The sequence below is a fragment of the Patella vulgata genome, chromosome 6, assembly GCF_932274485.2.
Source record: "Patella vulgata chromosome 6, xgPatVulg1.2, whole genome shotgun sequence".
Taxonomy (NCBI): domain Eukaryota; kingdom Metazoa; phylum Mollusca; class Gastropoda; family Patellidae; genus Patella; species Patella vulgata.
Window position 1 is genome coordinate 50,056,604 of NC_065884.2, and position 25,337 is coordinate 50,081,940.

At 33.4% G+C, this 25,337-nt stretch overlaps 1 protein-coding gene across 3 annotated transcripts; it reads left to right on the forward strand.

The window, feature by feature from the left end:
• Positions 1 to 1,574: 1,574 nt before the first annotated feature.
• LOC126823619 (ADP-ribose pyrophosphatase, mitochondrial) lies at positions 1,575 to 24,197 on the forward strand. Of its 3 annotated transcripts, XM_050552566.2 has the most exons (9): positions 1,575 to 1,671; positions 2,435 to 2,592; positions 13,834 to 14,060; positions 15,387 to 15,485; positions 17,510 to 17,596; positions 17,836 to 17,914; positions 18,304 to 18,447; positions 19,483 to 19,600; positions 20,116 to 24,197. In XM_050552566.2, the coding sequence occupies exons 2-9, from the start codon at positions 2,494 to 2,496 to the stop codon at positions 20,226 to 20,228; spliced, it is 966 nt and encodes a 321-aa protein (XP_050408523.1). In that variant the 5' UTR covers positions 1,575 to 1,671; positions 2,435 to 2,493; the 3' UTR covers positions 20,229 to 24,197. The 3 variants fall into 3 exon arrangements, with proteins under 3 accessions (XP_050408523.1, XP_050408524.1, XP_050408525.1); XM_050552567.2 differs by lacking the exons at positions 1,575 to 1,671; positions 2,435 to 2,592 and adding an exon at positions 5,378 to 5,503 and having other exon boundaries at positions 20,116 to 24,196; XM_050552568.2 differs by lacking the exons at positions 1,575 to 1,671; positions 2,435 to 2,592 and adding an exon at positions 5,614 to 5,711.
• Positions 24,198 to 25,337: the final 1,140 nt, after the last annotated feature.

A 25,337-nucleotide genomic window follows, 5' to 3' on the forward strand; every position in this document is an offset into this window, starting at 1 on the left:
CCAGAGTTATACAGAGTAATGTGGTTATTTTTTTAAGATTTAAATATAAATTAATAAAAAAAACAAAAAAACTGATGTATTATAGAAGATCGTTAAGTAGAAGAAAACCGGTGATATTTCTGAATGTGGGTACCTACTATCTATAGTTGTGTGATTAGCATTAGAATTGGATTCTGTCAGTACACTGTTTTTGGAAATATTGGTGAATTATAAACTATAAGCCACCTGCTCGGGCCTTCCGTTTGAATCCAGTTCAACATGATTTTGGGTATTGAAAAAAATAAACGAATAGTTATGTGACGAAGAAATTTTCTTTTTGATATTTTGGCTTCTGATTGTACATTATAAGGTCCATGCAAAAACATAGTAGGCCTACATAACTTTACATGTATTTGGTTTGTCATATGTTGTGTTAAATCTCAGTTGTTTTAGCAAAGTGACCTCCAGTTACCCCAGATATACGCCAAAATGACGTTATAGTGACCATGTACTAGTATCTTTCAAAAATTGTTTAGCCCGGTTGGAGTTGCTTGTTCCAGGGCCCTGAATAAGTCACAAACATTGAGGCATATATACTAATGTCCAAAAGAAAGTATACACTGTGCATTTTGTGCTGCATCGACCAAAGTCGTTTTTCCATGGTATACCGTATTTGGGTAGAATGTCAATTTGTTTCACATTTTTATTTTGCTTAGAAATGTTGAGTTTGGACGCAAGAGACAAACTCAGTAATGCTTTATCAAATGTTTTTAATCTAAACAAAACTTAGTCATACTTTTAGTGTGTATACTTTCTTTTGGACATCAGTATACATATATATATAACCCCCTTTTAACCTGTCATTTCATCGTGCCAGATTTGCCTTTCTTAAAGCTTTTTTATTTCACATATTCAATATATCAGGTACTATATCAATTTTCAGGTACAACTAAAACTTTTAAATAAGAAGCTAAATCGCTAATATTTGGGACCTAGAAATTGACCCAAATGGGTCGCAACACATAAAATAATGTAATCTGATTGTATATAAACTGAATTGTTTCCGTTTTGACTCAAATTTCAAATCAGTTATGTCCAGCAAAATACGACATGAGTCTCAACCGAATGGCAATTTCTAGTGTCTGGTTATTCCAGTCTATTGTGCATGCTCTCCAGATAAGTCTCAACCGAATGGCAATTTCTAGTGTCTGGTTATTCCAGTCTATTGTTCATGCTCTCTAGATAAGATATGGCATCACCGTTTGACATGAGTTGTGGAATATGTCTAGCCTCGTTCTTTCTGGTCACTTGTTACAAATGACACTGAAAGGCACTATGGTACACGATTAGTGTACCAATGGTAAAATGTTTATTTTGTCTTAAATATTGGATGTCAGAAACCTACCTTTTCCCGGTAAAATCACAACATCAATGTTGATTTGAATTGACAAATAATTCGTGTTTTCAAGGTGTAAGACTTTGGATGATAATGAGTTAGAGACTTAGCTACTTTAAGTAATAACTTGTATTATCTTAAAATGAAATTCGAATATCGAATTTCTAATAGAGAACCAATATCATTACCAGAAAAAAATTGTAAGTTGAAAAACTGAAACATCTTTTTTGTTTAACGAAAGGTTCATTCTGCTTTATTTTTTTTATACTTGAATAGGCAACACCAGTCAAGATAAGGTATAGAGTTCATGGATCTGTAATAAAGAAAACAAATAATACAAGTTGACCAAATCAAATGAAAATAATGAATCAGAATTGACGACGCCAGATATGATGATAATTGATATTGACTGAAAAGGAATGGTTATGACAAATTAATTACCGAATATGACTTTATTTTACATCTAAAAGATATTATGTACATTTGGGTTTCTATCGATCGGGACATTAAGATTGCTTCCTTATGGTTGCTTGAAATAAATTCTTTGGAAATCATCTTCAAATTGTCCAAGTATATAAGGAAATAATGCACTCAACTCTACAAAAAATCAAAACAATTAAGACTGCAGATGATATGGCCTACAGGGCATATATGCGGTCGTGTCTTATACTATGACTGCATGCATTAGTTAATTTTGTAATATAGTGGCTGGACAATACTGAGATGATATCAAGACCAGATGGGTTACTAACTAACTGCACAAATGACATCAAACACACCAGGAAATTATTAGGCCTACTGATATTACATATTTTTTTAACAAGCCCTCAGCAAGTGGGCTTTTGTAGATCTTCACAACAAGCTGAACTATAAGCTCCTTGTGAAGTTTTTATATATATTTTTGCTATCAGATGTTTGTCATAAAATGTTGCAAGTGTTGCAGTTTGGAAAAGGTCTATAATTAATCAGATTAATTAGTTTTAACAAAGAGAAACTGTGATACTTAGAAAGGATAACAGACAGCATTACCTATCTAATAAATTTATATCTATTTTTCAGTGCAGTTGTGAACAAATAAAAGTTAGAGGATTCTTCTTGTTTGTGTTAATTGAATTTGGATGTATCAATATTTACCGGTATATATTGGTTTAGCTGTTATTGTTGTAGCAGTTGTGTTGCAACACAAATATCAAATCCTTCAATTTTTGATTTTTCAGGTAAGTTACATAGCTATATTATGTTCAACACAATACAGTTCAATTTTAGCTAGGGCTTTACATTCCACCCTATCTGTCCATCCGTCCGCCTGTCTGACCGTCACACTTTTTGGGACACAATAACTCTCCTTTTAATTGAGCTAGAAGGTTCAAACTTGGTGTAGGTGTTTATTAGGTTGATGCCTTGATGGATTTTGAAGATGCACATTTTCTGCCGAGGGTAAGCAGAGATAAGCAATTTGATTGGTTGATGCTTTGGGACACAATAACTTCAGTTCTGATTAAGTGAGAGTGACCAAACTTGGTGTATAGTTTCATTACATCAATACCTTGACTAAGTTTGATAATGAACATTTTCTGCTCAGGGTAAGCAGAGCAATAAGCAATCTGATTGGCCGAGACTTTGAAACACAATCATTCTCCTTCTAATTGAGGTAGAATGTTCAAACTTGGTGTAGGTGTTCATTAGGTAAATGCTTTGACGGAGTTCGATGATGAACATTGTCTGCTTACGGTAAGCAGAGATAAGCAATTTGGTTGGTTGATGCTTTTGGGCACGATAACTTTGGTTATAATTAAGTGAGAGCTATGAGACTCTGAGTATAGATTCATTATATCATTTACCTTGACCAAGTTTGATGAGAATTTTCTGCTTAGGCTAAGGAGCAATAAGCAATTTGATTGGTCAAGACTTTGGAACATAACAACTCCGCTTTTGATTGAGGTAGAATGTTAAAACTTGATGTTCATTAGGTGAATGTCTTCACTGAGTTCAATGAATAACATTTCCCGCTAAAGCTAAGCAGAACTAAGCAATTTCTTTGACTTTGATTCTGTCTGATAGAGAGTGATGAAACTTAGTGTATAGTTGATAATCAGCTTGATTTCTCGATACGTTTGAAAAAGATAATCATGCAATTAATTAATATGTGTCATCTATTTATTTCGGGATTTCGGCGGGGGACATCAGCCTTACTGTTGGCATGATTAAATACCGTAACGAAAACATAGTGACATACCTGGAATTGTCATCGCGTTGCTATCTTCATCCAGCCTTAGATAAATCAGCTGTAAATAAATATATAAAAAATATTTATCTACATTATCTCCCTTTGGGGAGATACACTTTTTAGCGTATAAAGTTTATGACCTGAAAAATATGGTAATTTGGGGGAATTTGAAAAAGGTACGGGTCGGCAGTAGTCTGTACGCTTTTCTTCTATGGTGTTATGATGTCATGTAATTTTGTAGGAATATTATTGACAAATTTGAATACCATACAGGAATTAAACATGAAAAATAACGAGGTGCACCTATTTTTTTTACTATGTATGAATTTGAATATTTATTTGACATGTGATTCTTAATTGTGGTTCGAAAATGCCTGCTTAAATAACGTCTGCCCCTTTATTTTCGGGAAAAGATGTCCGACAAGAAAAATTTTGAAATCCCATCACTGGTATAAACTGAATAATAATTATCCGATTGACACAGAATCAGCATATGATACACCATGACATCAGCTATAATAATTATTGATACGAACTATTATTTTATCTCAATTTAGCTGATATATCTGGATAGCTCTCGTAAATGAACAGAGCAAGGCAGGAGCCGATTTTTAAATTTCTTCTTCCCGCAAATTTTGATTTAAAAGCTAAAACATAACCATTTTCAAAGTAGGCATAACTTTTACATTTTTTGATATTTTTATTCTAAGCATTCATAAACATGTAGCGCTGATACATGTATATAAGATCAAATGAAAATACATGAATCATTTTGACTTTTGCCATTTCTGTGAAATAGGCAATTTTATGGATGTCACTTTTGATCGATTTTTATTAAAATTTCAACCAGTTGATGCTTACTGCGAAGGTTCATTATATGTACATGTATCCTATTCGTCACCAGAAATGACATCATTTAAATTCCTCTTATCGAATAGCCCAAATCAATGCAAACTTACATATCAAAAGATGGTATGTAACTGTTTACTAGTGCATAGATATACAGTCAGGCAAATATCATAAAATAATTTGTAACTTAGTGCATTGCCGAGAAAAGGCTGACTTCACATTTGTCACATTGTAAGTTTTTCACACGTTAATATGTGTTTCAAAATCAATTCAAATGCTAAGGCTTTGTTTGTTTACTATTTTGTCACCGTAAAACATGTCACAGGATCGTCATCACTGCCACAATGTACCCCCCCCCCCCCCCCTTGCTAAAAAAACAAGCCCCAAGGAAGTGGAGTAAAGCCCAATTTAAATTGAACTGAAGCCTATAGTAGACTAGAATTCATGCCTTTGACCTGTAATATTATAAACTGTATATAAACACCCATTACATATTATACATGTAGTGCCATATTTGTTAGAAGGGGGCGGGAATTAGTCCGTAAGAAATCAAATCTACATTTGGTCTGTAGTACATTGTATGTAATTTCCAAATCCTTAGCCCAAAAGCCTATATTATCCAGTCTTAACATTAATCTCTTGGCCGAATGATCTCATGGCCCATTGATCTCTTGTCTATTAATAGATGAACTTTTCAATCAGATAGTGTGTGATAACAGTGTGTGATTATAAACAATACTGATAAATTTTGTAGTACTACTTCTTTATTGATTAAATAAGTTAGAGATCAATTCCTCTTGATGCAATTTATTTACATAGTTGTCAACAGCAACCAAACCATAATTATGTTATACACCAAAAAAAACAAGGTTACCTTATAGTAGCCCTGATTATCTAGTGATATATATAGTCAGGTCTTAATTGGGGCAATACATGCATGTAGATTAAAGATAAGCCTGCTTAAAATGCCTTCAGATAAGCATGTTATAGCCACAAGAATTTTCATAATAGGAACAGTTAGTGCCCTTTTGTTGGGATATATTTGGAAAAAGGTATAAATTTAACATTGTTTGGAATAGGTGTTTAGACTGAGACACAGTTATTTTGGACTGATAGCTTATACATGAACTTTTTACCTGTATGTCAGAAAAATGAAGCAAATTTGTGTGATGTTTGATTTTTTTTTACATGTTCAGAATGAACTATGTTTTTGTTGTTAATACTGTTGAATGAAATACATCCTTGGTACTATAAATAAGGGTAAGTTTTTGTTCTTAATACTGATACTGTTGAATGAAATACTTCCCCTTGGTAATATGAATAGGGTATAAGTAATGCTTGTTGTCCAGTGTGAGATGATTACAAGTAAGGTATGTGATATAGTTAGTTGTAAAGGAGCAAAACTTGCTTGATATACATTTACAATGTAGGTCAATGTAAAGTATTTTATTGGGTTGATCTGGTCAGTATGAGATTAATGATGAGTGATGGGACACATTCTATACATATAGGATAAAAGCATTTTTTTTCGAAAGATTAAAGATAGGTACATTATTGGAGATTAGAAAAAGAGCTGGCAGTTCTCACTATAAAACTAGATAGTGTAAAGGGAATTTACTGAAAATTTCAGTCAAATTGATCCACCATGAGCCGAGAATTTAACGATTGAATTTTGGGCCTAGCCTCGATCATCATTACTAAAGTTTGTACGATAAGATTAAAAAACATAGTCTTGATTATCCATTTTTTGCTTTAATCAACAGCAGCACACAGGGTTCCAATACAATAAATATCGCAGGCTAGAGATGACATCGAGAGTTGATTATGGTCTGGATAAGTTAATGAAAGTCTAATTAATGATTTAGATAACATTTCAGGCCTAAAGAAAGACCTGCAATTGGCAGATTTAGCTCTTGCATAATGTATGGTTAATAAAGTGTGCTTGTTTACTAATTTTAGTTTCGTTTTTGGCTTACTGTGATACCACATAATCAATAATAATCTCAACATTAGCTTTTGAAAGATTAATTACTGTGTCAGTATAGGAACAAATAATTCATTAAATTTTAAATGAAAATAGATTGTCATTTCATATAAATAGTCTTTGAGTATTAAAATTATCATTTCACAAAGTAAATGAATTCATAATATCCAATAAATTAAAACATCTTAGTTTTGACCCTTGCTATAGGTGTTGTCACTCAATACCATTTCATTTATCTAGTTGTCCCCCGCCTTTCGAAGAAAGCAGGGGACTATTAAAATGAGTTCGTCTGTCCGTCACACTTTTTGGGACACAATAACTCTCCTTCTAATTGACCTAGAATGTTCAAACTTGGTGTAGGTGTTTATTAGTTCAGTGCCTTGATGGAGTTCGAAGGTGGGTTTTTTTCTGCTTAGAGTAAGCACAGATAAGCAATTTGATTGGTTGATGCTTTGGGACACGATAACTTTAGTTCTAATTAAGTGAGAGTGATGAAACTTGGTTTATAGTTTCATTAAATCAATACCTTGACTAAGTTCGATGATGAGAATTGTCTGCTTAGGCTAGGAGCAATAAGCATTTTGATTGGTCAAGACTTTGGAACATAACAACTCTGCTTCTAATTGAGGTAGAATGTTTAAACTTGATGTAGATGTTCGTCTTGACTGAGTTCAATGATTAACATATCGAGCTAAAGCTAAGCAGAGATAAGCAATTTCCTTGGTCGATGCTTTGTGGCAAGATAACTTTGATTCTATCTGGCAGAGAGTGATGAAACTGTATATATTGTTGATAATCAGTTTGATTGCTCGATACTTTTGAAAAAAATAGATGTGCGATTAATTAATATGTTTCATCTATTTATTTGGGGATTTCGGCGGGGGACATCAGCCTCACTGTTGGCTTGTTTAAAGTCCACTTAACATCAAAAATCTAAATTTCATGTATGTATAGCCCATGGTTACTATATCAACTTTACGGCAAGTTCACATCAATCTGATTAGAATTAAGTCCGCTGTTAACGTTTAAGTATCCGACACGCCAAAACGCTTTTCGATTTTTCAATTACGACCTTAATCCGGTTGATTGGCTGGTGATGTCACAGGCACTACACATAGGATATACATTATCTATACAATATCTCACCGTATGTACAATATAGCACTATCAATACACACGGCAACTGGGCAAGCGTCTATTGACGGTCCAATTACCACGTGACTGGCATAATCATAATCACCGAATTATCGTCTTTTATTGGTATAGATTAGACATTTGTGATTGGAATATTTTAGAGTGAATTTAAAATGCTGTATCATGCCGTAAATCAATTTAAGCTGCCTTTGTTTAAATAGGCCACGTGTCAAATGAAGATGACTCAAGAAATTAGCGCATTTACCGGTAATTTCGATAACCCCGTAATACTTGATATCCCAAACCTAAGTACAGAAATACAAATGGTGCCAGTCATTTGTCGATATATTCATTATTAGCTATATATAATAATAATAACCATTTCTATACATAAAGAACAACTACAGTGAATATGGAATTTTCTGATGAATATGCATAACATGTACAATAGATCGCACTCATTTCTCTGCCAATCAACGCTTGGTATCTTATTATCATGTACCGTTCCATGTACTACGGGTGTAGTAAATGAGGTTAAACTTCTCCGCGAAAATTGCACGGGATCATTCGTGGAGTTCCTGGCTTGAAAATCGTTGTCGTGGGAAGAGAGGGCGGGTCATTTTCTCACTTTGTCATAATGAAAGTTAAAATAGGAGATGCAATTGTAAAATACTTTTATTATAAAGAAGATAACCGATGTTAGACATTATAACCTAATCGTATCAAAAACGTTAATCCATCCATCAATTAAATGTTGTTTAAACGCCAATCAACAAACAATACGAGGCTACTTGATTACAAAAACACCGGTGAGCAATAATTATTGGGTATATAGTAATTTTAAACAACTTATTAGTAAAACTTAATTTATTTTATACAATTAATGTGTGTGTGTATGATTCTACCATTAGTTCGTTCGTGAGGTATTACGCACACGTTCCACTGAGAGTGATGTCTTTGATCTGGCCAGCGTAAAAAAAGATAATTACCTAATCAACATTCTTAATCCCACTAACACTCACTGCTAACACCAACTTGAAATTAATTTATGACCCATGCCTGTATAACTTTTATAGTCGGATTGATTAATTAATGACAGATATTAACGACACTACACTTTATGTGGAAAAGCGAAGTGCTCGCAGTAAAAACCACATAACTGGACCCGTATATTTTTTATATATTAAAAGTGTTCGTCCAATAAGTTCCATATTGTAAAAAATTAATTAAGAGTTCAGGACTTCAAAGTTTAAAAGTTGTAGGCACTCTAAATTGGATCTTAAATTAAAATGAATTACAAAACAAATTATTCCGTAGTCAATTGTTTTATTTAATTAGGGGGATTAAGGAATCCTTCAGGCGTTAAAGAATACACACGCCGGCTGTATATAGGTAATTAAGGAATAAACATTCCGAATATGCATTCGGTCACTGTGACGTCACTGGCGTCTGAGGGGATTAAGAGTGTTTTCGATATTGGCAAAGCCGTTTTTATGGAAGGTCTATTTTTACGACTTTGAATGAAGATAACTGAATTAATTTCAACCAGATTGGCGTGAACTTGCCGTAAAGTGGATATAGTAACCATTGGCTACACGTATCTCAAATCTTCCGGGACCATCTTATGTGCACTTTAAGAAGGGAGCCACGGTGGCTAAGTGAGTAAGACAATGGCTGGCCGAAAAAGTTCATCAGAATTTTCTGGCGTTGTTTCCCCTTGTCAGTGGTGCAGGACAGACAGCTGTCTAGTTGTTTGGATGGTATGAAAAACAGGTCCCTTATACACATTTGCATGCACGTAAAAGATCCCTTGACAGTTGGAATTCGATATAAGAGTAGGCTGTAGCGCCGCTGTCTGGGCAAAATTTCTTCTCATAGGACACTGTATGGTGGAGCAGAACAGTAGGACATTAAACCCCATTTCAATTCATTTTATTTCTTTTTCTAGTCTAAGAACACAGAACATACATGTACTATTTATCTCAGAAATAATTTGACAAATATTTGTTACAATTTTACATAATAGAATCTAATTTGAACATCCATGTAGTAATTTTATTGTCAATCAAAAATAAAGTTTTGCCAATCATTGACTATTATTATAGTAAAAGAGACTCGCCTTTCTTGCTTTATTAGTTCCAAAAGATAATTAAAAATTAATATTTAAAGTTTCAGTCAAGTTACTTTATTCTGAGCAAGGTTATGGGTGATGAAGTTTTTACAGTATCGGTTTGAATATCAAGTACCATTACACTATGACAATAAACAAGGTCTTTGTTATCCATTTTTACATTAAATTATTAAATCCATGTGTTTCAGTCCATTCAAAATCACAGCCATCTGATGTCTAGAGACATAATTATGGGCTTGTCATCTGAATAAAAGCCTAATTATATAACATTTGAAGCCAAAAACAAGACCCACAACAGGCAGAATTAGTTCTCATATAATGCATCTTTAAGTCTATTTCAAAAATGCTTATCCAATAAATTAAGAAAATTTTATGGTTTCAAATCCTGACATAGCCGTACATGTATATGTATTTAGAACCTCTGATCTAAACATACCTGTATTAACTTGTATGTAGGCCAAATCAATTTTATTTTCAATTGTTCAGCATTTTGATAAATATAATGTACATGTAGTGTGATTTTGTCATTTTAAGTAATATAAATCTGGAGATTAAATGCGTTTTGATCAGAATCAGAGCAGCTAACTACCGTAGGCCTCTTTTGATTTTTACTTAAATTGTTTTCCTCCAAAGAACTAAAATTCATATTGGTTCTGACCTTATAATGGGTGGATGTGTTTACACAGGGTTATGTCTCAGTAGATATAACATCTATAACTGATTACTAAATACACGTATCACATTATATTTTGTTTGATGATTAAAGATGGAGGTCAGGTTTGGGGTTTATTTTAGAAATTTCTTTTGTATTGTAAACTGAATATCAGCTATGCTCTGTGACTATTGATATATGTACATGTAGGTACAGGAATATGGTACCTGAAATCAGATAAGAATTCTTGGTGTGTTATAGGGTTAAGAATATTCTCTGATAATCAGAAATTCAGTCATCACTGACTATCCTATAATAATAATATGTAACTCACAATTGTTATGTAGGCGTTAATTCTCTTGGAGATATTGAACACTCAAGTTTTATTTTTATGTTGTTTATTTTTGCACCAGTTGCATTTATTGTTCATTTATTGATAATTAAAGATACATTATGTAAGATTTAGATAAAGGGTTAGCCATATTCTTGCTATAATAGTTCAAAAATAGATAATGCAAAATGAATAGATTGAAAAATTTCATTCAAATTACTTTATTGCAAGCTATAATATTCGCCTTTAAAGGGTTGACAAGAGGTGTTCATTAATTGCAACCGCCGTACTGGTTGTTCGAAGCTAAGCCTTGCTTCTCCATTTTTAAATTAAATCAAAATATGGCTGAACCATTCTTATATCATCCAGGGTTTATGGACCTGCTTATAAGTCCAATCTAAAATGTATTCGTTCAATCTAGTTGGTGGTTTAAGATTGAACATACAATAATTGAACAACTCACTTCTTCTTGGTATGGTACTCTATTCTTGTAACAATACTTGAACAATAATAATATATACAATAATGACCCACAGGCTAGGTAACATTAATTTTAAAATATATAATTATTATTTATTGGTTATTTTTACCAAGTAACCTCTAGTACTAGTAGGGGTATACTAGAGGAAAGATGTTGCAGATGATAGGTAGTTGACCACAGGCAGGCAGCAGGACATACTGAACGGCAGGCAGGTCTCGGATAAGTTATTTCTTAGATACTGTCCTTAATAATATTTTATAGTTGTTAAGGGGTAGTATTTAGGTGACATCCATTCATTCATTTACTGAGGTCAGAGGTGACTACTTGGGTCCTTGATTATGTAATCTTTATAGATGGATTATCTCATTACTACTATTGTCTATAATTTTGTCATAGCTATAACCATTGTTAACTTACTTTAGATAATTCATCTTGGGTGCCCAGTTATGGTGTAAGTCTACCCCTTAATAATTATTGGGTGGATGGCTGTATTAAATACTACAGGTCATATTCTGGTAGGCCTATATTACAGGAGCTAAGTCTCTAATTCAATATTTTCCATAATGTTCAAATTTAAAAACACGAATTAAAATTCAATATTGATCAATTTCCATCAATATTGATGTTGTTATCTTGCCGTGAAACTATAGGATCCTAATATCCCAATATTTAAGACAGAATTAACATTTTATAATCAGTACACAAGTCGTGTACCCTATGATTTCGGGTGTCATTTTATAATGGACAAATAAAAACATATCCTACAACACATTGTGGAAGTAGTTAGTAAAGGCTAATTCACAAACGACAAAATAATTTAAAAACGTGTAGAATACATTAAGCAGACATGAACGACTACCGTTCAATCTGAACTATTCACATATTTCACTAAACATAATTGATTGGAACTTACAATATTTTTTTTTTTTTCAAAAATTGAATATAAATCACTTTACTTACATTCATATTTCATTAATATGTGCTTTTAGAACCATTTTTGTCTATTTCAAGGTTAAAAAATAAGTCATCAGGAAAAGGTGGAAGTTGGTGGGGGGAAGTAATTGCTTCCCTCTTTCTTTGTACTTTTCTTTACCAGTCCGTTTTGGGTTTTTGTAGCATTAAAGTTTCGTATAAGATCTTAAGGCAAAAGATCCTGAACTATCCATTGGGGTTCTTTTACTTCCCCGAGTCGTGTCTTACACCAAAATTGTTCTCTGTATTTACTTGACTGTAAGTAGTATTTTTGTAATATGTCTGTCTTCAATTTTGTCTGTTGAATTTGTATCTCCCATCATTATTAGTATTGTTATTAGTTTGTGCAATTAGCTGACTGTTATTGTTATCATTATTTAAATTAACGTGTGGTTGTGCATCAGCAGTTTGTGATAGATTTTGATTAATCTCCTCTGGATTCAGGTCCATTTGCTGGGCTTCTGGTATCTCAGGTAAATTGGTAGGTCGCTTAGCAGGATCAATGTAAGGCTTTCTTAATCTGTCTGCATAGGTGTTGTTTTTAATGTCATGACAGATATAATATGGTCTTACCCAGTTACGTTGAAGTTTCCTGCAAAATCCTACCTGTACCTTAGTACAATATAACCAAACCATTTGGTCTTTCTTAAAATTTGGTGGTCTGTTTTTTTGTTGTGTTGCTTACTATACTTTTTTTGAGCCCTTTGAATGTTTTTATTTGCAGTATTGTTGGCAGTTTTTAGATTTGTTTGGATCTGCATGCTTCCTCCAGTGTTACTTGGTAACAATAAATAATAATCATATATTTTAAACTTATAGTATTTGGCTGTATTAAATACTACTTGGTCATACTAATCTACTTAATATCGGAGATTATGGTCTTGTCATGTTAATAAATGTCTAATTAATAATTTATATAACATTTCAGGCTTTAAGAAAGACCCGCACTAGGCAGATTTAGCTCTTGCGTAATGTATATATATTTAAAGAGATTGCTTAGAAATTTATTTTGAAATTCTGCTGCGAACTAGTTTGAGTTAGCTCTTTTAAAGGTCACAACGATTGTTTGATTTTATATCAGTACATGTACACCTAAAATGGAAGGTTGAGTTTGTCTTCGACCAGTATTTAGTGTGTATAAATCTTGTTATATGATTTTATTACTCCTATGAACTACCTTCTGTTGGTACGTCATGATAGATTTACATTTCTAATATTGACATCAGCAGAATTTTATTCTTTTATTGCTCCTATAAAAGATATTGACGGCATCAATGGCATCATTCAAAGATATCACCTACTACATGTAGGTCAAGAAAGAAAAAAACATGTGTTCATGGTAACTTGCCCCCAATCCCCCCCTCACCCCCCAAAAAACATAATGTCGTTTGGTTTTGTTTTCTTTTTTTTTTAGGAGTTTGTTATCTATTTCCTAGCATTTCTAGCCTAATTACTAATTATATCTTCAATTCTTGAAGGCAGAAATTGTTCTTTTAAGTTATATAGAGCTATAATAATATGGAGTAAATTTCTGACGGTAGCACAACAAACAGAAATGTATTGAACAAAATACAAATTTTATACAAATTTTAATTAAATTTTTATTATAATAATATTGATTAATAGACTGTAGTTGATGAAATGGTATTATATTCTTCCCGTAAATAGCTAAAATCTGTTGTCTTATACTTTTTCAGGTAAATGATTTCATGGGAGGAAAAGGCTCTAAAGCCGCAGTGAATATGAATAAAAAATTGCATGAGAAAGCGCGATGTGCTATATATCCTAGAACTAAAGACGTTAAACGGTTTGTAGTACCAGATAGTAAAGTGCCATGGAGTGTTCAATTCCCAGAATATAAACCTGTAGATTTTACATCAGAAGGTGTTAAAGCTGGTCCTGTATGGGCTGATAAAGATATCAGGTATACTTGTTTAATTAACTGTATATCTAGTTTCTAATCTAAGGAGAAAATAAACAGTGTCAGATGAAATTTGAAGGTTGTCAGACAGAAATGCCCTTGCCAAGGCATCTTTGGTAGAAGGCTTTAACTTTGTTCATCTTATCAAGGCCTTTACGTAATACCCAAGATATTTCGGTACTGATTTCGATTGGGTATTCACCCAGCTTGAAAGCCTATCAGATTCCTTGATGATTCATCGTAAATGCCAAGTCTTCAAATGTCTACCTGTTATAATCAAGTTGCGAAGTTCAAGGTTCGTTTTATGTCAAGGTTTCCATGATTGGACGCTACTGTTCACGTGTGTGTGCAGTAAATGGAGATAACATAGCTATAAGTTTGGGAATTGTAAAAGCAATCTAGCAACGTCCAGATGCTGTAAAACTTGGTGTCGTTACTTCAGGATCATGTTGCCAAGGCGACTTTTTCCTCCCTTGCATTGCATACCTAACCAAATTTGGGTATTAATGTGTCTTTTAAATAACCTAACAGTGCCATTTTATGCTTTCTTAATAAGTAAACAGATGTCATATGTTTATACATTCTTAATAATCCTCTAGAAACATTTCGCTGTATCATACGGTCTGTCATTGAGTCAACTGGCGGGGTTTTGATTCCCCGGTTGTACATGACAAGGACTAGGGTTGCCTGTCTAACCTCGTTGGTTTTCTCCGGGTCCTCCGGTTTCCTCCCACAGCTAAAGACCCCTACGCGCAAGCGAATTATGGAAATAAAATTGAACCATATGTTAGTCCCGAAATGACCTAGTTTGTGTCGAGTGGACATTAAACCCCATTTCTCTCTCTCTCTCTCTAGAAACATCTAGTAACTAGATAGAACAATAATAAACTGTAACACATACTTATGGAACAGCAAAAAACACTAATTTATTTGGGGATATGTTTTGGAGAGTATTCTCTTAAGTATTATAGTTTATAACAATCTTAATGTTATTTTTCACAATTTCTTAGTAGGATGTTAAACCTATTTCATTTAATTTCATTTCACAATTTCCTGTGCATACTTTACTGACTTCCGGTATATTTTTAGAATTTGTTGTTTTCTCATAACAACTTATGACATTTAACTATTTGAGTTGGATTATGTCATCCATGTCTGGATTAACAAAAAACTTGAAAAAACAAATGGGTTATCCATTGTCTATTTAATCTTCTTACAAGTTAATAGTTTCAACTATATAAATAAATGGTAACTTGTCCATACTAATAATACAGCCTACTCTTTTGTTTTATGTCCTACATTATGGTTGTATACTTGTTGTTGTTACAGAGAACCTAATGCTCCAGTAATTAAATTTAATTGTATAGATGGTGTTATAAATAGAACCAGTTTTACAGGAAAATATGAAATAGTTAATAAATGTCCAAGGTAAGTCAATTATTTTTGATTAAATTTATACCATTATCTTAATTTAATAAATTATATACTATTCAAAAAAAGTAGGGGATATTTGATTTTTAAGTGTTATTAAAGTCACCTAATGAAACTGACGAAGAAACAAATGACAAAATGAAATGAAGTTCACATTCATCGATTTATTCCAAATGATCGTTAGACTAAGTAAGGCACAGACTGACCATTATAAGGGTAAAATGATACCCGGGGTCAAACAGAAAAGTTACCACAGCATCACAACCAAGTCAGTAACGGGTAAATCCTCCTCTGTTTGCCAAACAAGCATTGATCCGACGTGGCATACTCCTAATGAGACGTCTAAGGTCATTTTGGTCCAGATTGTCCCATTCCTGTTGCAACGCAGCAGCAAGTTCTTGGACATTGGCAGGACGTTGTTGACGTTGACGTAACCTCTGTCCAAGCATGTCCCAGACATGCTCGATGGGGGAGAGGTCGGGACTCAGTGCTGGCCAAGGTAATGTGGTGATGTTCTGTTGTTGGAGGTAACCTGTAACGATCCTGGCCCTGTGACATCTTGCGTTGTCATCCTGGAAGATGAAACGGCGGCCATGACGTCGTGCGAACGGCACAACATGGACTGCCAAGATGTTGTCCCGGTAGTACTGGCCTGTAACACGCCCTGTAACAACATGTAAAGCCGTTCTTCCAGCAACAGTGATGCCTCCCCACACCATAACAGAACCACCCCCAAATCGATCATGTCTGATGGCGTTAACGTCTTGGAAGCGCTCGTTTCGACGACGCCACACCCTCCTACGTCTGTCCAAAAAATCAACAGTGAACCTTGACTCATCTGAAAACATCACATTGCTCCAGCGTCGATTATCCCAGTGTTGACGATCCCTACACCAACGACGTCTTGCCTGAATGTGATGATCTCTCAAACAAGGGATCACGCGAGGACGTCGGGCGCGAAGGTGACCCCTATGCAGTCGATTCCGAATCGTCTGGCCACTCACTCTCACACCAGTATCTGTTTGAAGACGAGCGCTGATCTGATTTGCTGTGATGACACGATTTCTCAAGGCCAAGGTACGGATAAATCGATCCTGGGATTGAGATGTCGCCCTTGGTCGACCTGAGCGTGGTCTGTCCTGTACAGATTGTGTATCATGGTATCTGGACCATAGCCTGCTTATGACAGACTGAGAAACATTCATCGTCCGCGCCACAACCGCCTGTGTTGTGCCGATCTGTAGCATGCCAAGGGCACGTAACCTTTCATTTTGGGTAAGCCGACGCATATCAAAATTTGTTTTCTGGTCACTAAAACAATTAAACTGATGTTTCCACCCTGGAATTCAATGCCACAATGACTGTAACATTCAAAGTCAGAGTCGTGCAAATCTTGGGTTGGACCCCCATGATGATCCCAAGCATCACCTGCATTCCATGCGGTAGCTATTGGTGCGTTTGGGCGTCACATGTAACTGGAAATGTTTCTTCTGTTAGGTTCTATAGTGACTTTTTTCGTAGTCATTTGCATATTTTAGTATTATGCCCCCAAAATCAAATATCCCCTACTTTTTTTGAATAGTATAGGTGAATTTATTTTAAAGGGGATTTTGATATGTCAACATTTTGTCTAGGAGTAATTGTCACCACAACTGTCCACCCTTCTGTTGATCTGTCCACCTGCAATTATTCTGTAGCTCAGAGGTTTAGCAATTTTTTTTTTTTCAAAATTGCTGGGATCTTGATATTCAGAATTGGAATGATTTTACTTGCTCGTATTATTTATCTAACCATAAGGAAAACCATATCAAAGTTCAGATTTGCCCATAATTTTATGCCTACTGGTGTTATATGTAATTGTTGCCTCTGGTGGGTGTTTGTTCCTTGCCTAGGCTTATATTTTAAGGAATTTGATAATAGAAGCTTAGAAATGCAATTTTCAGTTATTTTCACCAAATAATACAAATAATTCATAATACCCAAAGATTTGATTAAAAAGAATAAATATATGTTAATTGTAGAAATCCCGAAGGTCGAACAGGTTTATGTGGACGTGGTTCTTTAGGAAGGTGGGGACCAAATCATGCTGCCGATCCTATAGTTACAAGGTAAGACTATTAATTTATAGTAATGCTGAATAATTCCAATAAATCTATTTGTTTAGTACTAGTATTTTTTCAGCCTGTCATATAAAATCTTCATCACCCTGGCTGTTCAGCCACCTCAACAAACAGCCTTGAAGTTTCCAAATTAAAGAGGTGGTGTCATTTGAACTTTAACTAGGATTAGTATTTGATTGAAATTCAATTAAAGATTATCAGAGATTATTCTTTCTTTATTTTAACAGGTGGAAGACTAGTGAGAAGAAAATATTACAGTTTATAGCTGTACAGAGAAAAGATAATGGAGAATGGGCTATACCTGGGGTAGGTATTTATTTATAGAAAATATGGTGTTGTTTATCGTGAACCAAGACTTTTGACATATGTATGATCTATTTAGAGAAGAAAATCCTAAATTTGGATAGATCAATTGCGACAATTTCATGTATGGAATTTTATTTTAAAAAAATTTTGTGATCACTCTGTTTGTATAGCCAGTTTTGATGCATTAGTATATTCTCTCATACATCAAACAAAGTGGTAAAATATCCAGAAATTTCTAAAGTCCCATGCAAGATGTTAATTAGTTCCTTGCAGTCTGATAGATAGATATTGGCTGTACTAGCATGATAACCTCTGTCAATAAATAATGAAATCTAGTTGAAAATTAAATCAATTGAAATGAATATTTTTTTTTTTAAATATATTAATAGGGTATGGTTGATGCTGGAGAAGTTGTATCAGTGACATTACGTAGAGAGTTTGGAGAAGAAGCTCTTAATACATTTGAAGCTACACCACAAGAAAAAGTACATATAGAAAAATCATTAGATAAATTATTCCATTCAGGAATAGAGGTACGTTAGATTTATCATAATAATTAGTGCTATCTATTTCAGACAAATGAAGTTATGTTCCCAAATTAATTAAGATCATGAGGGTACAGTACTATAAGGTTTTATATTGAAATGTTGCATATTGCCCTTGTTTGTCTGCACATCCATCCACAATACCTTGTGGACGCTATAAAAGCTTAAGTTATCCGATTTATACACAGTTTTTATATTCATGAAACAAAGAAGCCTGTTGATTTTCAATGATTTCTGATTATCACATTCAGAGTTATTGCCCTTGATCACTTTGAAATCTCTCGTGACTCAGGTCATCATTTGACGTAAATTTTATATCCAATCTTTATGTTCATGAGAAAAAGAAGCCTATAGATTTCCAATAATTGAGCTATTTCTCTTGACCATTTTAAATGAAAAATCTTAATAATTTCTGATAATTACTTTGTTGGGTTTTTGCCCATGTTAAATCTGTAGTATCTGATAAATGGTCAAGTAACATAATAGAAATGAAATGAAATGAAATGGAGTTTAACGTCCTACTGTTCTGCTCCTAACCTGGGCTAATGAAGACAGGCATACGCCATACAGTGTGCTATGAGGGAAATTTTGCCCAGACAGCGGCACTACGGCTTACTCTTATATCGAATTCCAACTGCCAAGGGATCTTTTACGTGCACGCCAGTGTGTACACAGGACCTCGGTTTTTCGTCCCATCCGAACGACTAGACAGCTTTCCTTGTCAGGCCCTCCGTCCTGCATCACTGACAAGGGGAAACCACGCCGGAAAATCTGGATGATAAGGCGACAAATTTATGAACTGCTTATTTTTTGGGGTTCTCAAAGTTTTTGAGATTTTTTGGGGTTCAAACTCTTTGGAATTCTGAAGAATTCTTTTGAAAACATGTAAAGATCATAGATAAATATTGAATATTATTTTTTGAAGATATTGTAATAGTTGATCAAAAATACTGATCTCAATTTATATAAGAGTATGTTTATATATTATTTGATGAAAGTAGTATGTTTAATATATTTTGACAGGTTTATAAAGGTTATGTAGATGATCCAAGAAATACAGACAATGCATGGATGGAAACAGTAGCTATGAACTTCCATGATGAAAATGGAGATAGTGTAGGACTATTTAAGTTAAATGCAGGTAAAGTACAGTAACATTTTGACTTATACAGTTAAAATAATGAGAATAGCTAAGACATTTGAAATGATCTTTGAAATGATCTGTTAACAGTCTTGTCGAAATTATAAAAAGGGATGTCATCTGGGCAAGTTAATTAGCTCTCAATTAGCTCTTCTGCAAATTAAATTCGAAAACTATTTTTAAATTATAAGAAAAGAAATAAATGTGTCGGAAGTATATCTGGATAAGAAATATTTCTTATTTAGTGTAAATGGGTACAAAAAATAGTACACGAAGGCGTAAAATGAGTAAAAGGCACCAAATTCTGCTCGGACTGGTTTGTGTTACAATGTCCGATGTAAACATTGCATGCGTTATTGATGCTACATTATGTGACGTCACACGTAGACCTATAATTGATGCGAACTTAAAGGTCGGTCATCTTGCGCACGGAGTTAAAAGAAGGCTTCCGAATTAACTCTGTGAAACAGATTATATATGGTATTTTATTGCCAAGACGTTTAATTTCCTTCCAGGTGATGATGCTATGGGAGTACAATGGATGGACATAACTAGAAAAACAAAACTCTATGCTAGCCATGAAGATTTTATTAAAACTGTAGCACAAAGACATAAAGCCACCTGGTAGTTTTGGTTCGCTTTATTTTAATGCAATGGACCACACCCATATAGTACAAATTATATTCTTTCATGATTAGATTCAAAAATATACATTTGTTTTTTTGTCAAAATGACATTTATAATAATGTCACTGTTTATTAATATCATAGTATATTTTAAATCATGAAAGTTCTGGTTATTCCATTTAAAATTACCTGGTTGGGTGGGAATGCCAATTTTCAGATTGATCTGAGGATTTAGAGGGTCTATAAAAAATTGGATTCTTAGAAATATTCTATTGGTAGAGTGTTTAAGTATACTTATTTTATTTGTGGTGGGGTGTCTATAAAAAGTGGCATTCCAACTCCCTCAGGAGTAGAATAGCCCACAAAATATTTACAAAGTAATTTATCAAATTAATTGTTTTTTTTATATATGCTACATAAACGTAAAACAATATTTAAGAGCATGAAATAAGTGCAACTAATAATAATCAATTATTTAACCAGCAGGTCACAGTACCACTGATTTGCAGGGTAACTACACTCTGTATTTTATTTTGTTATGTTACAGACTGGCATGCTAACGATGATAGGTTAACATATTGTGTGGCTAACATTAATTTATTGTTTTACTATCATATCTCAAATTTACGTCCAAAATGGATATTTATTATATTCCTATAGTTTCAAAAATTTCATTGCATATAATTTTATTTCTAAGTTTAAAATGGGTAATAACAGTTTTGCATATGTTGCTATGAATTTCTTGTACTATGAACTGCACCATTAATGTACTGGACCAATTAGAAAATCATCAGTAGTGCTTAGACATATTTGATTGAATTTATTCAACAAGAATTTAAACTGAGTTTTAATTGTGACATGTATCGCATAAACATGTTAATTAGTCTTTTGCTCTGTAATCACTTCCAGTACTAGAATATGGGATATAGAATATATTAGGACATTTTAATGTTTGGAGTGTGTATCCAATCTCTGCAGAGTTATGTCAATCTTAGAGCTTTAGATTTGATATAAATAGTTAAGTCTTCAGTCCAACAAGTTTGCAGGAGATAAAGAAAAAGTAATTACAATCTTTAGTTTTTTTCTAGTCATTGTTCAGTGATAAATCAAATGACAATTTTATAAAAAGTATGATTTTGTTTTTCTGTTTCTTTTGGTTGGTGATTCTAACATCTAAAGCCATGGTTAAGAAAAGTGTATTCTGTGCCTGTGGCCTTGATAAGACAGTCACATATGTATATAATCGAAAAGTTTCAAAAGATTTCTGTATCGAATGTTTTGATTGGTCAGTAAATCTGAAGTCAACCAATTACAATCTGTGTACTACTGACCACTCCCTATGAAGAAATGTCTTCATACCATGATGAAGTGGATTAAACAACCAACAAATAAAACAGAACAAAATGTTATTGTACAATTAAACAGAACAAAATGTTATTGTATAATTAGACTGTTAAAATGAGAACCATATAATCTAACTATTATCTTTTTTTACTAGTAAATATGGATCTATGCATGTAATTTGAAAGTAAAATGAATTTTATTTGTAAAAAGATGTGACATGGATTGTTAATTCTATATGTTCATCTATCCTTGCCATTTTTGATTTATTGAAAGACTTCATGATTTATATTTTTATGTACATGTAAAATGCTTGGTGGTAAAGCAATCTTCATTGTTTCAAGATAACAGTGAAAATTGTCACACTAATCCTCATCATCACTTCTGTTTAGCTCTTAGGTTTTATTTAACTCTGTTAATGTGGTAACTTTAACCCACAAGAAGTTGAAACCTTGTTATGCTAATGCACAAAATTTGGTATGGTTGTTGTATTGTATGTTTTTATTGGCTAGCACACAGGCTCACTGTCCATTAACCCCATATATTCATGTAGACGTATTATGCCATCGCCCCTGTCTGTCCGTCCACAATTTGTTTGTGGACACTCTACGGGTCACAATTTTTATCTGATTTTTACGAAACCTGAAATATGGGTCCATTAAATGATTTTAGTTCCTTTCGAAATTGGCATATATCGGACCATAACTTCATGGATTATGACCCCAAATTGTATGAAAAATCACATTTTTAGCCTGTGGACACTCTAGAGGTCACAATTTTTATCCAAATTTAAAAACTGTCTAAATATATCACCGTTACACGATAATGATGGTTGATTTTGGATCCGATCGAAACTGCCCGACAAAATGGCGCTCCTTACACAAGTACGCAAATATTGTAAAAGTATGTTATACCAAGGTTGTGGACCCTCTTGAGGTCACAATTTTTATCTGATTTTTATGAAACTTAAAATATGTTTAAATCCCAAAGATCTAGGTACCTGTAGATATTCACGCATATCGGACCGTAACTTCCTGGATTATGGGCCCTGATTGTACAAAAAATCGCTTTTTTTTTTTAGCTTGTTCTCTGTCCATCTCTTGCAAAATGTGGGCGTATCTTGCATGGCAACCAACCACTTGCATTTAAAGAGCATGTAAATTGTCTGATGAATCCATGCAAAACTTTCTTCTAAAAAAAAAAGGTCTTCCCATTCGTTTTATATTAACCACTTAAATGAATGTGGGATGTATCAAAAGATATGTAAGAGATGCTACCCTACTTTTACATATATCACTACAGTTACAGATTCAAAATGGGATGTATCAAAAGATATGTAAGAGATGCTACCCTACTTTTACATATATCACTAAAGTTACAGATTCAAAATGAAATCCACTCGAGACATATATTGTAAGAATATTGTATAGTCTATCTTGAACCATTCTAAATATTACATTATAATAGTCATATAGATCTTTGAATAGTGTGAAAATTTAAATTAGGAATTATAAATCTTCATTTTTTATGAAATGTATACTGTATTAAATGTTTCTTTAATATGGAAAGTTGAAATATTTAAGTTAGGACACCGAGTTGGGAATTATAAATTTTCATGTTTTATGATATGTATACTATATACAGAAAGTTTAAATATCTTGTTAGAATTATTGTATCTTTAATTATCATCATTTTAATATGTCTACATTTTAATGTCATTATTATTATCATCGCTCAAGGACATTGCTCGATGTAGTGTCAGCAAATACTACTTTCCATCAAACACTGGGTATACAAATAATAGGCATGTGCTGATGGTATTGAAAAATGTCTGAAAAATATATCTGGCAAGCAGCATGCCATATATTCTAATGTGAAACTTACAATGCGTATCGAGTTGTTTTTGGTTTTTTAAAAAATTTCATTTGTAGAAAGCAAAAGAAAAAAAAATGAATCGGTTGTATTACTTTGAAAAGGAGTAATCTTATATGATAGACTTGCTATTCAGACTTTTATCAACAGTGTAAAAATAATATGCACACATTAGGGTCATTACTAGCTTTTATAGATACACCAAGATGTCACTAAATTTTTATGCGTTACACATTGAAAGATTATTTTAGCATAAGTAAAGGTATTACAAGATATTACTAGCTTTCCATACAGTGAACAATATGCACTTGGTAAGATATTATACTAGCTTTCCATACAGTAGAGAATATGCACTTTGCAGTTTCCATACTGTACAAAATATGCACTTTAGAAGATATTACCAGCTTTCCATATGGTAAACAATGTTATGTTGCACTCTGTTAGATATTACTAGCTTTCCATAAAGTACACATTATGCACTCTGCTCGATATTACTAGCTTTCCATACAGTACAAAAACATGCACTCTGTACACCAAATTTTCAGATATTACTAGTTTTTCATACATTAATACACAATGAATCTTTAATTTTATCATAACTGATTTTTTTATAGTGATGATTATAGTAATTCATGCTAGAAATACTAGTTCTAATCTTATATTATTTTACATAATATGTATGTTGTTAAATCATTCTATATTCATCTTATACAATAAATGGATGTATCCATTTTAGATCTATAATCATCTTATACAATAAATGGTTGTATCCATTTTAGATCTTCAGTATTTATTTTTTCTAGAAACTGATTCTGAATGAGCTTTGTCAGTTTTCAATAATAAAAGTGAATATTATCTTGACTAAGTTTAATGAAGACCATTACTGTCCTGTCTAAAAATCCCCAGCGATTTTAAACTAGTTTCATTATAAGCGTCTGGAACAGGCTATTATTCTAGATCAGTGATTCTCAACCAGTGTGTCGTATGAGATCTTCCTAAGTGTACAGCAAAATTTTGAATGGCACACTAAGACCAGCAGCTGCCAGGCAGGATTAAGCCCACATTTTGCAAGAGATAGATAGAGAACAAGCTAAACAAAAAGCTATTTTTCGTACAATCAAGGGCCATAATTCAGGAAGTTATGATCCGATATGCGCGAATATCGACAGGAACCAAGATCTGTGGGTTATAAAGATATATTTCAAGTATTCATCAAAATCGGATCAAAATTGTGACTTCTAGAGGGTCCACAACCTTGATATACCATATATTTACACTATTTGGGTACAAGGAGTGTCCATTTTGTCCGGCAGTTTTGGTCCAATTTTCACGAAAATTCGAACTCGGCCGTCATTACGGTGTAACAGTGAAAAATTCAAACATGTTTTTCAATCGGATAAAAATTGTGGTCTCTAGAGGGACCACAAGCTAAAAACATGATTTTTCGTAAAATAAAGGGTCATAATTCAGGAATTTACAACCTGATATGCACGAACATCAAAAGGAACCAAGATCTTTGAGTTATAAACATGCATTTCAAGTTTCATCAAAATCAGATGAAAATTGTGACCCCTACAGTGTCCACAAGCTAAAAACATGATTTTTCGTACAATCAGGGGCCAAGATCTTTGAGTTATAAACATGTATTTAAAGTTTCATCAAAATCAGATGAAAATTGTGACCCCTACAGTGTCCACAAGCTAAAAACATGATTTTTCGTACAATCAGGGGCCATACCATGAAGTTATGGTCCGATATATGCCAATATTGAAAGGAACCGAGATCTGTGGGAGATAAGACCTATTCGTCAAAATCGAAAATTAATTGTGACCTGTAGAGTGTCCACAAACAAATTGCGGAAAGGGGCGACAACAATATAGTCCACATGAAAATGTGGC